The sequence below is a fragment of the Sander lucioperca genome, chromosome 19 (genome assembly GCF_008315115.2).
Source record: "Sander lucioperca isolate FBNREF2018 chromosome 19, SLUC_FBN_1.2, whole genome shotgun sequence".
Lineage (NCBI taxonomy): Eukaryota > Metazoa > Chordata > Actinopteri > Perciformes > Percidae > Sander > Sander lucioperca.
The window spans coordinates 7,668,188-7,682,854 of record NC_050191.1 but is presented as its reverse complement, the minus strand read 5'-3'; the positions used below and the strand labels follow the sequence as shown (position 1 = coordinate 7,682,854).

The 14,667-nt window shown below is 39.8% G+C and overlaps 1 protein-coding gene across 3 annotated transcripts in view; it reads right to left on the bottom strand.

Moving 5' to 3' along the window:
* Positions 1-14,667, bottom strand: part of LOC116066083 (E3 ubiquitin-protein ligase TRIM9) — a 49,425-nt gene that overhangs the window by 19,216 nt on the left and 15,542 nt on the right. For all 3 annotated transcript variants that reach the window (XR_004895849.1, XM_031321872.2, XM_031321873.2), the window contains exons 2-3: positions 8,012-8,107; positions 1,482-1,604 (exon numbers count right to left, since the gene is read on the bottom strand). Coding sequence is in view for 2 of the 3 variants with exons in the window: in XM_031321872.2 (XP_031177732.1) it covers positions 1,482-1,604; positions 8,012-8,107 (219 nt within the window). In the remaining variant the exon portion in view is untranslated. The remainder of the gene's footprint in view (positions 1-1,481; positions 1,605-8,011; positions 8,108-14,667) is intronic.

The following is a 14,667-nucleotide window of genomic DNA, read 5'->3' as shown; positions in this document are numbered from 1 at the left end:
TTAAAAGGCTTCTAAGTGCTTTAAAAAAAAAAAAAGGAGAGGGCAAAGGGTGAGTTCACAGCCAGAAAATATGAAGATCCACTGAAATAGATTAACAGTTGCGCTTTTTTGGTCTGAGTCAAAAACAATTTGACGTCGTCCAAGAACAAACACAAGCTGCGTTCAGTTTCATAATTCATTTATGGAAAAGTGTTTTTCTGAGTTCTTGTTGTAGTGTGAAAAACTGCAACTAATGTGTGAAGATTCCTAGATTCCATTTATGTTTTTTTTTTCTATCCACCTCCTATCTATGTTGTCTGTCAAATAATTCATTTCTTGGAAATCATAATCAATGTTGATACCTGATACATATCATTTTTCAGAAATTCTGGTCATGGGCCGAAGCATTCAAGCCACTGCTTGTCAAATTTCTTACATGAATAAGAGGTTGTAATTTTATCAGTTAGAAAGAAATAAGGTCCTAAATTTAAATGTATTCATGTGAAAACGTTTAATCAGCCATCTACAGCAGCTATTCTTCTCTTGTTCCAGCTTCAGCGCAGCCTCCAGCTCTTTGTCCTCTGGCTAAATCTCAATCCCCAGTTTGCAGATAATGACAACAGCTGTCCTTGGGGCTTCCGTCCAAACACTCCTCCCCCCACCCCCTCCTCCCCCGCCATCAGCCAGACGGTCAGTCGGTCGGTGGGCACGTTGAGGCTGGGCAGGCGTCCATGTGATACACTGGGACTTAGGAAAACCCCAGCGGTGGATTAACAGAGGAAAGTTAAAAAAAAAGTATAATAATTACACTGCTGGTTGCAAGGAGCTAAGACTGTAAAACCTATTTTTCTGATCCGCTTCTTACTATGAGCGATGATCTGGCTATTACCTTTTAAAATTAGAACAGAAATGATTATTTCACATGAGAGATTTTTGTATTTGTGTTCTGTCAATGCTTTTCCCACTAATTTATTTCGTTAGTGTTTGTGAGTTATTAATATATAACTAAGGATGTTTATTTCTAACTTGCTTGTTCCTTATTTATTTAATATAAATGTTAAAGAAAAATACTTTATATTTAAAAAAAAAAAAAAGTTTTCAGAAGCTTTATCTAACTGCTTAGATTTTTTTCCCAAAACCTACTGGACAATAACACATTCACATGGTTAATTCCCATGGCAGATTAACAGCCAAGTTTTTTTTTTCTAGTTTGAGTTTTTTATTTTTTATCTTCTCATGATTATGCCGTTGCTAATATACTGGGATATACACGAACAAGTGCTGGAATAGAAAGAGAGCGAAACAGGTATTGCACATTATTACAATTGTGGCTGGTGGGAGCAAATAGAGAGGCAGATAACCCCAATTATGCCGTTCACTTTAGGCAGGATAAGAAGGGACTGATGAAGAGAGATGAGAGATGTTTGCAGTATTGATAGCGTGTCTTTGGGTGGACATGCATCTACACACTGACATAAAACTAAAAGATCAATCAGTCCCACCTTTAGCTTGTACTCCTTCTCCTTGGTGACTTTGGTGAGCAGTTTGGCTTTCTGTCTTGTGAGCGCCTCGATCAGAGAGTCACACTGGGCCACGAGGCAAGCTTCGAACTCCACGCCGTTCTCCTGAAGCAACACAGACACACACACACACACACACACGCACACACACACACGCACACGCACACACACACACACACACACACACACACACACACACACACACACAATCAGAAGGGGCAAAAATACTGTATGGGACACTTCTGCCAAAATAAAGCTACTTCAAGGCATCCGAAAGTCATTCTCATTATGGGCTCTCAGTAAGAAATAATCAATAAATCAACAGTATGACTAAAATAGATCTGTTGGTGCATTTTAGTAGTTTGTTACTGATATGTTAATTTACCAAACAGATCATGTTCTATTTTTGTTTCCACCACGCAAACATAAGAATAAAGTGTTAATTTATTTTAATAGCCTGCAGACAAAGGGACTACAGGTGGAAATTAGCACAACCTGGTAAAATGCATCTCTCCTGTCTAAGGTTAATGTATATTGTACATTGTCCCTGTTTTAAATAAATAAATGTGAAAAAAAAGAAAAGATGAATCACACAACATACAGTATTTACCATCTGTTTGTACAACTGCCACCATTTTCACAAACCACAATGATGCCCTACACCTAACTTAGTCATTTTTGTGGCAGAAACTAACCAAACCTTAACCGTAGAAGTGTCAGATCAGAAAACATACAGTACTGTAAGTCTGGGTGCAGGAGCCACAGTAGTTGGCAGTTAATGCAAGAAGGATCCACTGGGGCATTTTTATCTCTGCATAGAGTCCACATGATGAGGAGATGAGGTCTTAGATAGAAGTGCTTTCCAATCATGCTTTCTCCACTGTGGGACACAGTTCACATCTGTAAGAGGATGAATGCTGGAGATCTTTATTCCTCACTCTCACATCTTTCTTTCTCTTTATCCACTCATCTCGTTCTCTGGCTCTCAGACAGAGCAAAGTAGGGCTAAGAGTTTGCTTTATTTAAATGCAATTCACCATTTTGCAACAAGACTCTTAGGGCTCTATTTTAATGATCTAAGCGCACAGCGTGAAGCGCGTGGCACAGGTGCGTTTAGGGCGTGTCCAAATTCGCAAGTTTGACGGCAGAAAAAAGGGTCCGGGCACCGGGCGCATTGTTCAAAAGGGTTGTACTTAGTGTCTTCATTAATTCATAGGTGTGTTTTGGGTGTAACATGCATTAACCAATCATAGTGTCATCTCCCATTCCCTTTAAAAGCCAGGCGCGTTTGTACCTTGGCACATTGCTATTATAATGGCGGATTTGCACCGTAATATTTTTATTTGTAATCTTTTGCATGTTTGTGTGCTGCTGCACTTCCCTGCGTGTGTGTTACAAGCATAGTGTGCGTGCGCTGTGCATAAGCCTAGGCTTATTTTACTAATGCACTGTTAAAATAACAATGAAATGCTGCGTTATTGACTTTGGACCAGGTTTTTGTTGGTCAATGGCGCGATCAGTTCCCGCTGCCTCAAGATAGCAATACACCAAGAATTCACCTGAACACACCTCCCTGTAAGACCAGCACGCCCCTGGGCGCACAGATGGGCGCAGGTGTATTTGCTATTTAAACGAAGTGGACGCTGGACGGTCTTAAAATAGCAAAGACACTTGCGTCTGCCTTTGCGCTGCGCCAGGTTAAAAGATAGGGCCCTTAATGTCTTTTCACAATGCTGTGGCTGACAAGATATGACAGTGTGTGTGTGTGTGTGTGTGTGTGTGTGTGTGTGTGTGTGTGTGTGTGTGTGTGTAAAAGTGTGTGCGTGCATGACTGGCAGATGCTGTGGGAGAGATCAGCTGCCGAGAAATCCTGTCTACAGTGTAAACACACACACACACACACACACACACACACACACACACACACATATACATATATATATATATATATATATATATATATATACCAACACATATAATAACTCTATACACACTCATAACATTTGGCTGATATGGTTTGTTTTAGTTTAGTGATTCAGTGGATTTACCTCCCTGCTGCAGTGTGAGGGGTCCAAATGTGTCTCTGTGACTGATTTATTTGGAGTGTGTTACCCATTACCAGCATCCCCAAAGCAAAATGTATTTAGTCCAGAAAAACAGCAGTGCTGATGTAAATTATGTAAAGACCTCTACATGTGGAGGTAACTGATTAAACATGGATGTTGGTTCTGGTACAATCGTGCACAGCCAGACCTTCATGGAGATCTTGAGACCGTACAAATCCTGATGCTTTGGAACAACAACTTTCAGAAATAGTGCCTAAGCAAAATCAAGAGGTGTGTACCAGTCCCACCTGCTAAATATCAGCATACTAACTCTATACAGTGTGTACTATATAATGTTTATAGTATACTGTTTTGCAGTTAGTGTACAAAAAATAAGCATGGTTAAATCCAAACAGGAAATTACATCCATAAAACAGTATTTTTGGTTTCTAAGATCCTTCTGAAGCTGTTTCACCTCACAAACACAACATTTTTGAGTGTACTTCAATAGTATAGTATGTAGTATGGAACTGGGACTAGAGCTTAGATCGGCCCAAAAAATCAAGCCCGAACCTGCCCGAGCACGTTGCGTCCGAGCCCGGGCCGGCCCGACACATTAACTGTAATTATGAGCCCGAGCCCGATTTAAACCCGACAATTTTTTTATACGTGGGCCGTTATAACTGACGTTCTCAACTACAATTCAGAGTTGTTTGAACTGCAGAAATCTGTTTAGAATAATACAACAAGGACGAAGCCTGTAAACTGCGCCGTTTGTTTAGAATGGAACGGATCGCAAATGGATCTGAATGAAGAAACGTAAAAAAAAAAGAAACAATGATGAACAACATACTGTTGTCACTGCCCACGACTTGTTTAAACTGCTTCCATACCTCCGACTTTCCTCCACACTTGCTCAAAGTTAATTCTCCTGTTTTTCTTTTTTTCTTTACATCTTCAAGCTCCCGGTGTGATGCGTGCGAGAGGAGGAGACTCCGCGTATGACACGTGCTGCATTTTGTAACTGCAGCCTAACTTTTGTACACATTTGTTACTTTTATATAGCCTATATATATATATATATATATATATATTTATAATATTTCTGATTATGGCATAGCTATCTCCCCACCCAAATAGGATAATAAGGTAAGGTAATAAGGCATCCTCGGGCCTGGCCCGGCCCGAGGATGCGGCGGAAAATAACGGCCCGAGCCCGACCCGAGGTCCGGTCGGGCTCGGGTCGGGCTCGGGCCGAGAATCTAAACTCTAACTGGGACACAGCTAAATTCTCCCAAGTGTACTCTTATTTACGGTGGCCGACAGGGGCAGACGCCCTGCAACTTAAGAAAACACACGCAAATAGACAAAACACAAGCAAATTAAGAAAACAACTTCATTAATTTGACAACACATGTGCAGCATTCAGCAAACGCACTACAAATACCACAACACAACCAAATACATAAATGCGCTGCAAATAAAAAACGATGCAAAAAGAAAAGCACGCAAACCCCGAAAAAAGAAGCGATGCAAAAAGAAAAACAACTTCATTAATTTGACAACACATGTGCAGCACCCAGCAAACACACTGCAAATATCACAACACAACCAAATACATAAACGCGCTGAAAAGACACACAACACAACCAAATACATAAACGCACTGCAAATATGAAACGATGCAAAAAGAAAAGCACACAAACCCAGAAAACAAATGCAACAAAAAAAACGCAGCATCCAGATTACACAATGGAAGTTCTCCAGGCCTCTAGAGGGAGCAGCTAGGGGAACAGCTGGATTTTCGACCGTTATTAACCAATATTAAATTCATATTATTATTATTATTACTATTAATAACCGTCTCATGCCCTCCCGGCTGGTGCCGTCCCCAAGCTTCGGCTTCTCAAAATAAAAGCTCGCATCTGGTCCGCTATGTGTTTGTACTTTGGTTTGTTGGATGTTTGTGAACTAAACAGTACGGCAATCATTCTAATGAATACAGTAACTTTTTCAGCAGATGTCTTAGTTACAACACGATGGAGTTAGCAAAGCAGTTTTGTGTTTATGTGCGGGCAGGATTTATTCAGTTTGATAAATCCCACGGTAAATTGGCTGGTTTACTAACAGGGAGGGACTAGAAATCCTGTCTGTTTTTTGTATTTCAAGAGCGAATTGCTCCATAATATGAATACAGATTGATCACTTATTTTGTTGGTAACCGTTGTTGTATAAACACAATATTACACTTGAGGAGGCCTATACTTCAGTAATTTCAGACCTCGAAATTAAACCCTCTCATGTGGCTTAAACAAACGTCAACGTTAAACGCTGATGCAGTTTTAAATGTTTTATCACCACGAGTTTACAGACGTCTCTGCTGATTGAGTATCACCTGTGACCTGAGCCGAGACACACCCACCAAACGAGAGAAAACATATCTCAAACATAGATTTAATATTTACAGTCTATGGAGTTTCTCTCTCTCTCTCTCTCTCTCTCTCTCTCTCTCTCTCTCTCTCTCTCTCTCTCTCTCTCTCTCTCTCTCCCTCCCCCCCTCCCTGTGGGGTCGAAAATCCAGCTGTTCCACTAATTGCTCCCTCTAGAGGCCTGGAGAACTTCTGTTGTGTAATCTGGATGCTGCGTTTTTTTGTTGCATTTGTTTTCTGGGTTTGTGTGCTTTTCTTTTTGCATCGTTTCATATTTGCAGCGCGTTTATGTATTTGGTTGTGTTGTGTGTATTTGCAGCGCGTTTATGTATTTGGTTGTGTTGTGTTGTATTTGCAGCGCGTTTATGTATTTGGTTGTGTTGTGGTATTTGCAGTGCGTTTGCTGAATGCTGCACATATGTTGTCAAATTAATGAAGTTGTTTTCTTAATTTGCTTGTTTTGTACATTTGCGTGTGTTTTCTTAAGTTGCAGGGCATTTGCCCCTGTCGGCCACCGTACTTATTGCATTAAAGTATAACAAAAGTCCATTGAGTTTTATGCAACTTTTGTGCTTTGGTTTCTTCAGACCTCCTTGAGCCAAAACTAATTGCCTATCTTGCATCCGGCACAGTGCAGCACAAAGCCAGACGCAAGTGTCTTTGCTAGTTTAAGACCGACGCAGTTGTCAATTCCCCGTCCAGCGCCCACGTCGTTTAAATAGCAAATGCACCTGCGCCCATCTGTGCGCCCATGGGCGTGCTGGTCTTACAGGGAGGTGTGTTCAGGTGCACTGGTGTATTGCTATCTTGAGGCAGTGGCAAGTGATTGCGCCATTGACAAACAAAAACCTGGTCTAAAGTCAATAACGCAGCATTTCATTGTTATTTTAACAGCGCATTAGTAAAATGCGCCTAGGCTCGTGCACAGCGTGTGCACACTATGCTTGTTACACACACAGGGACGCGCAGCAGCACACAAACATGCAAAAGATTAAAAATAAAAATATTACATAGAGAAATAGTATTATGATATGATCTGCTTGCGCGCTTTCACTTCACGCACGAGCAGATCAGTATCTTCTCCTGAAAATCTCTCCTTCCTGCTTAGCAAATCCTCCATCATAATAGCAATTAGGGGTGTTGAAATGAATCATTGCATCGATGCATCGCGATGCGGACGTGGATGATTCTGCATCGATGCAATGACAGACAATAATCGATTATTGCCTACTGATGTTGCTTGATGATTTTCCGTTTGCTGCTTTTTTTGTCTGCTGTGTTCAGACTCCGCTACATTCAGGATGTGTCTTTTTTAAAAGCAGATGCAATAAAAATGGGAGCTCATATATATCTGAATGCTTGAATTTGTCGTGATGCATCGGGATACTGAATCGTATCGAATCGTTGACAAGATAATCGTAATCAAATTGAATCGTGAGACCAGTGAAGATTCACACCCCTAATAGCAATGCGTCAAGGTCCAAACGCGCCTGGCTTTTAAAGGGAATGGGAGATGACACTCTGATTGGTTTATTGCGTGTTACGCCCAAAACACACCTATGATTAATGAAGACACTAAGTACAACAATTTTGAACCAATGCACCTGGCGCACGGACCCTTTTTTCCGCCGTTAAACTAGCAGAAGTGGATTCGTACACGCCCTAAACGCACCTGCGCCAGGCGCTTCACGCCGTGTGCTTAGATCGTTAAAATAGAGCCCAGTGGTGGGCCAAAGCAAGATTATCTGCAGTGTTATGATAGACCACTCCCCTCCCTTTTGTTTTGTAGCTGCATTGCAGTCTTGGCTATTGAGGCTAATGTTTACTGGAGAAATTGGCATCTGGCTCTTCTTTTAAATTCCTCCCAGCGCACACAAGATTTGTCGCGGATGATGTGAAGACAAAAACATTTCATTCTATCAAACTATCTTGACATCCTATGACGTCCAAACCACAGTTGTACAGATGGTAACAGACAAACACATGTCTAAATAGTATATTTCACACAGTGTACATGTGTTATATACAGTGGTGTTACCTGTATCTGCTGAAGCATGTTCTTGAGCTGAACCAGGAACTCCTTGGCATCTTTAGCTTTTTCGGAAACAGCGTTCAGGGCCTGGGAGATCTGGCACTGCAGAGACACACAGAACGAAATAAACATACACAAATAAAATACATTAAAAAAGTAAGATTTTTCAGGCAGCTTCAGTTGTCTTTAATACTTTGGCGAGTATTATTATTTACTTTTTAATAACTACAAAAAGACAAATACATTTTTGGGTACACTTTAATTGAAGGTATCTACATAAGAGTGACATGACACTGTCATTAACGTGTCATAAACATTATAAAGAAGTCATAAACGTTTATGACATAACTCTTCTTTTAGTAAGTGTCATTCGGTTTTTGTCATGACAAGTTAGGGTTAGTGTTAGGGTTAGAGTTCATGTGTCATGACTGTGTCATGACTGTGTCATGTGTTCATGACAGTGTCAGGACACTCTTATGTAGATACCTTAAAGTAAAGTGTTACCAAATTTTTTTGTCCAATCAAATTCTCACTAACAAAAAAATCTGCTAGATTTTCCCAGATACAACTCTAAAAGCTCAACACTTCATTCAGTAAAGAAAAGCTTAAAATGTGTCTAGACATGACACTACTGGCTCCATTTCAATCGACTTCAGGAAGATAGACATTACATGTAGAGAAGAAAGGGAAACCATCATACGAAATCAAAAGCAAAAGAATTCCAAACACACCAATTTTTGTCGTTGGTGATTGCTGACATCACCTCTAAAAGATATAATTTACACATCAGATTTGACCGTAACACTGTATGGATACGGCTCAATCAAGGCTCTTCTCCTTCTAAGGCAAACGGTGCAACCAGTGAAGCACTGGTTCTTTGAGGCGGAATTTGTCAGTTATGTAATCATTTAACCCAACAGACCATTCCCCCTAGATGCTCAGATTACGTCTAATCCTAGCCCAGAGCAAAATCATTGGGACCCCCTCTCACAGCCCGAGAGGCTGCATTGTTTTATAATCTAGATTAGGTTATGTCATAGATTATAAAGTAAATTCCCATCACTTGTTACTCTCTCTATAGCAACAGCAACACTTCAAGCCAAGGCAGAATTAAATGAACTAGCAAGAATATAAAAACAAATCCTAAATCACAATAAAGAGCCGCAAATCCATTAGAACATTTATACCAAAAGACGATTTATCAAAAGAAAATACCTTCAAATCATTACATATTTTAAAAATACAAGTGTTATTCTCTACTGTATATCACGATCAACAGCTGTTTATACTGTTAGGATCATTTGCATGTTGAAAGATGAGCAGCAGCACGAAAAATGACAGTGAACATTTATCTAACAAACAATATATCTCGGTCCTGCAGCTACGAGCTCAGATAAAGTAGATAGTAGATAGTGTGTGTGTGTGTGTGTGTGTGTATATCAGTCACTGGTAAATAAGACAGACAGGACAAAGGAAACACACATACTGTTACAGACATGCCAAGCTGTGATGAATATGCTACACTGTCGCCACACCCACATTTCCCACCTGCTCCTCTTTATCTCCACACACGCACACACACACACACACACACACACACACAAAAAGCGGACCTGCCTCATTTTTTGTTACTAGAAAACATGAATAACAGATGTATTTTCTACATGGAGCAAAGTATGATCATTACCCATTCTAAACTAATCTAATGTTCTAGATTTGAAACTCATACGGAGGATTCTTTTAAAGGATCACATTAGAGAAACCAACAACAAGTCATCTGTCTAAAGTGCTGAAAAAAATAATGGATAAAAAAGATTCTGTCATTATTAAGTAGTACTCAGTAAATTAAAAAAAATCATTGGATATCAGGCACTGACTGTGTTTAGAAGAAATTGATGTAATGTACCAATTTCTATCTATTTTATGTGCCTCCGGCTTCCTTCCTTCCCTGCACACATCCATTGATCTCTATTATTGTATTTTTTTTTACCATGATACCAAGACTAAAGGACCGAATACTAGAAATGATCTAACGTGTCAATAAAGTAAATATATAATAAAGTATTTTATTATATATCAAAATATAACAATTTAAAAAAAAAATGAATTTTGTGAATGATTAAGCAATATACGCTACACTTAATGTTTAAAAAATGTAGTAAATGTGCAAATGTAAATTAACAAATAATACTCAGTAAACATTAAGTAATGATCATTTCACCACCATACATTTCTTCCCTGTTACTATTCCCTGGGTGTTTGAAAGTACATCTGCAACCGCACACATACAGTACAATGCACTGCATAATCCCATCTCCACATCTCCACAATAACCCCTCCACCCCCACACCACACCACACCACACACTGATCTTATCCCTGTACATCCCTCTTCTGTACACGTGCTCTCCGGAGTCAGGAGGAGGAATTTGTGGAGGTCATGGTTCCAGATCAGCCCAACCCATCTGTGGAGCTTCTTACTGCTCCCTACAAGAGGCCATCTGGCCCAGCAAGCTGTCTGGCCTGTGTGTGTGTGTGTGTGTGTGTGTGTGTGTGTGTGTGTGTGTGTGTGTGTGTGTGTGTGTGTGTGTGTGTGTGTGTGTGTGTGTGAGTGTGTGTGTGTGTGTGTGTGTGTGAGTTTGCGTGCCAAAATGCTAACAAGGGGATGACGGATGTGCCATACGGGGGTTGTCCTGGACCATCCCCTCCTCTATTGCTTCTACTGTCGGGTTCTCCATTTCTGCTCCTCATCAGGTCAAAGTTCTGAGCTGCATCCACCCACCTGCCTGTCTGCTCCTTCAGTTATTATAGATCTCTTTTAATCGTTCATTGATTTTCTTAACCAACTAGTTATTTCTCAGAGTGGTTAGGAGCTGCAGTCTGTCCCAGCATGCATTGCGTGGAAGGCAAGCTGTGAGGGGATTTTGTCAAAGTGGCCACAGTTTGTCTTTTTCTTTATCTAACCAGGTGAAGTCTCATTGACATTAAAGTCTCTTTTCCAAAAAGAGAACTGGACAAAACAAAAGCAGCATTAAACATTGTTACGTATACAATACAAACAACAGGAACAGAATACGACAGTCACACACCACAGAGAAGCCCAAATAATCCCCAGTTAAGCTGCATATAAAAGCACAAGCCTGTCACCTAGAAAATATGTTACTATATAACTAATTTGCATTAGCAGATATGTTAAGAAGGAAACGTAATAACATCAGAAATGAATTGGCAAGTTGCAAAAATGTTAACAGTGAACATACCAGTAAAATATAAAATATACTATATACTATACTATCGCCATGTGCTTCAGATTCCCGCCCAAGAAAATATGACCCATTGTTAGATACTCTGAAAAAAGCTGAATATAACCGCTTAAAGCGTAACTTTCGCCAAAATGCAACCTAAGGTCTTTTTGTGAATGTACCCGAGTCAAACTTTCGTTTAAAAGCATAATTAGGACGGAATCGCTACTTTTAAGCTTTACCGTATTTTCGTTTTTCGGTCAAATGGCCTTTTGAATGGGAGTGCTAGGGGCACTTTTATGCTAGCCTCAAAATAGCTATTTTTAAAACACTAAGAAGGCTCGACACAACATGAAACTTTGCTCGAAGTATCACCAGGGGCTCTACACATGAACGCAAGCATTGAGAACATTGTTTGTGTACACAGAGTTTACTAAAAAGAAAGGTTTTGAGCAACTCACTGTAGCTGTTGTTCTTCAGGTCGCCGTCTATCGAGCCAGTCAAAACTAGTCGAGGGAGGAGAGTAAAGATGGAAAGCTCCTAAAGCTTAGTTCCATATAAATGCACGGATTATTCGTTGTTTTGTCATTAGTGAAACACAATATTGACCTTGTAGTTGAAAAAGGAGCCTATAAAGAATGTTATTTCCTCCTATGGAGTCCGTTCATTCGCATTCTGAGATCGCCTATTTTGGACCGGGAAAATGGCGGATAGCGTAAACAACAACTGCTAATGTGAGTTGCTCAAAACCTTTCTTTTTAGTAAACTCTGGGTACACAAACAATGTTCTCAATGCTTGCGTTCTTGTGTAGAGCCCCTGGTGATACTTCGAGCAAAGTCATATTGTGTCGAGCCTTCTTAGTGTTTTAAAAATAGCTATTTTGAGGCTAGCATAAAAGTGCCCCTAGCACTCCCATTCAAAAGGCCATTTGACCGAAAAACGAGAATACGGTAAATCTTAAAAGTAGCGATTCCGTCCTAAATATGCTTTTAAACGAAAGTTTGACTCGGGTACATTCACAAAAAGACCCTAGGTTGCATTTTGGCGAGAGTTACGCTTTAACATTCATTTGCAATTATTCAGTCCGTTCTGATGGTAAAATGTGTCTTCACCAAGGCCCCAAACTGCTCATGTGCTCTAATTAATTAGCTGCAATTGAGCAGTTGTTTGAATAGATTGCAGCACTGACCATGATGCTGTAAGACAACAACAGATTGAATCTTTTTATTTGTTAATTTGTTAACCCTAAAGAGGCCAGGTCTTCATTGTCTCACAGCTGTTTTGTTTGCAGTCCAATACATTTGCTTTCAAATTGTCACTCAGTGGATTTTTCTTGTTGTTGATGCAGATTTAGATTAAAGAGTCATGTAGCAAAATTCAACATAACTTGTTGTTAACAATCTCAACTGATTTCTTTTATAACATGCTCCCAAAAAAAAAAAACAAGAATAAAAAGCAAAAGCCTTTTGTAAGAATCAATATTTACAGGTTTTAAAATACCAGTTCAGAAGACAGACCATAACCAGGTCTAAATTTGGCTACAGTCGCGATGCGTCAACCTACAGTAGACCCCAGTAAAATTGTGTATAGCAGTGTAGAAATGTGACAAGTCTGCCCTGCAGGAAGAGGATGAGCCAGTGAAGAGATTTGGAACAACAGAGAAGCACAGAAACATGGGAAAATCATGCAGAGAAAAAAGAAATTGAAAGTGAAAAACAACAAAAGATGATAAGAAATAGAACTAATCTTAGAGAGGGTCAATGCACCTGCAGAATAAAACTGTCCATTCAGAAATCCTATTTATTCCCTCCTTTGTTTCTTTTGTTCTCCTCCACTTGACCTTTTACATCTTTTAGTACTCCTCCAAACGGGAGTGTCATCTTTCTTTTTTTCCCCGCTGTCAGCAGCCTTCAGCACTCCTCTCAGAGACAAGTGCTATTAGCTCATTATCTTATTATTGGAGCGATGGAGGACCATTTATTCAGTCTGTGACATTCAGAGAGACCAGGGACATTCATGGAGGCACAGCTGTGCTGGTTCACTGATACAGTAGCTTTCAGCTCAACATTTAGCAGGATGCAGGGGAGCAGGCCGCCAAACTGATTCAGGAGGTGAACTGCTTATGGCGATGAAACGGCAGCTAACTGGAGAGCAGAAAGAGAGTTTGAACTTCAAGAGAGTGTGACAAGGCATGCAGACCATGAGTCCTGTTGTTGTCAACACCCCAGACGGCACAAAACAATCCTATTTTGTTGATGAGTCTATCTAAGTATTATGAATGTTTGAGGAACACATTTACCAGATGTGAGCAGACTGGTGATCAGACACTTTTATTACACATTTTTTAAATCCGAATAGGCCACAAAAATCTTAAAACCTCATCTCTATATATATATATATATATATATATATTTATACTGTTGGAGGGATCTCAGGTTAAAGTTCCACATGTAGTAGACACTGAGGTTTAGGATTCAAGCTCTACCAATTCAAAATCGATTCATAGAATTCCAAAAATCAATACATATTTTTTTTGTCCTGAAATGAGTTTAGCTCGCCATTCCCATAGATGGTGCTGCGTCAAATTCTCACTGATGCCTGGGCACTCTTGTCATAATCAAAAGAAGAACGAGTGCAGCAGAAGTAGTTTAGTTGGCGCAAACAATGGCAAACCTCACAGAAAGAATTATTCAGCCTGCTCCATCCTCATTGAAGGCGAGTTTGGGCACATTTCGGCTTTTATAACCTCGAGGGGAAGACGGAACTTGATAGGAATCATGCTATATGCAGGCTTTGCAAAGCGAAAGTTAAGTATTTCGGAAACACCACAAACTTGAGAACTCACATGGTACACCATCACCCAGAGATTAACATCAACAAACAACAACCTAAAGTACCTAACATGCCAGTCAACCAACGCACTCTTTCAATGCTCTAAACTCCCACCGAACTCTGAACGAAAAGCTCTTTTTATTTAACAGTTTTATTTTATACTTGAATTAAATGTATTTGAAAGCTGGCCAATGCTTGGCACTTTGCAGTTTTTAGTTGCAAAGGTTTTTATTTTTGTATGAAGACATATAAAGTAATATCAAACTACATTTAATTTGTTTTTTCTTTTCTTTTAAATTGTTTGTCTACTGCAATCACATGGGAAAAGTAACTACATTTACATACTGTGAATCGTTTTTTTAATCGAGAATCGTTTTTGAATCGAAAATCGATTCTGAATCGAATCTTGACCCTAAAAAAATCGATATTGAATCGAAACGTGACATTTTCTGAATCCTGCACCTCTACTGAGGATGTGCAGAGACAGCTGATAGTTGCAGAAAAAGTTGAGTGGTTGTGGTTTTTACCTGGGCTGTTTTCAACCATCAGAGAAGCTTTTGACTGATGACTCTGAGCAAACAAAGTAGA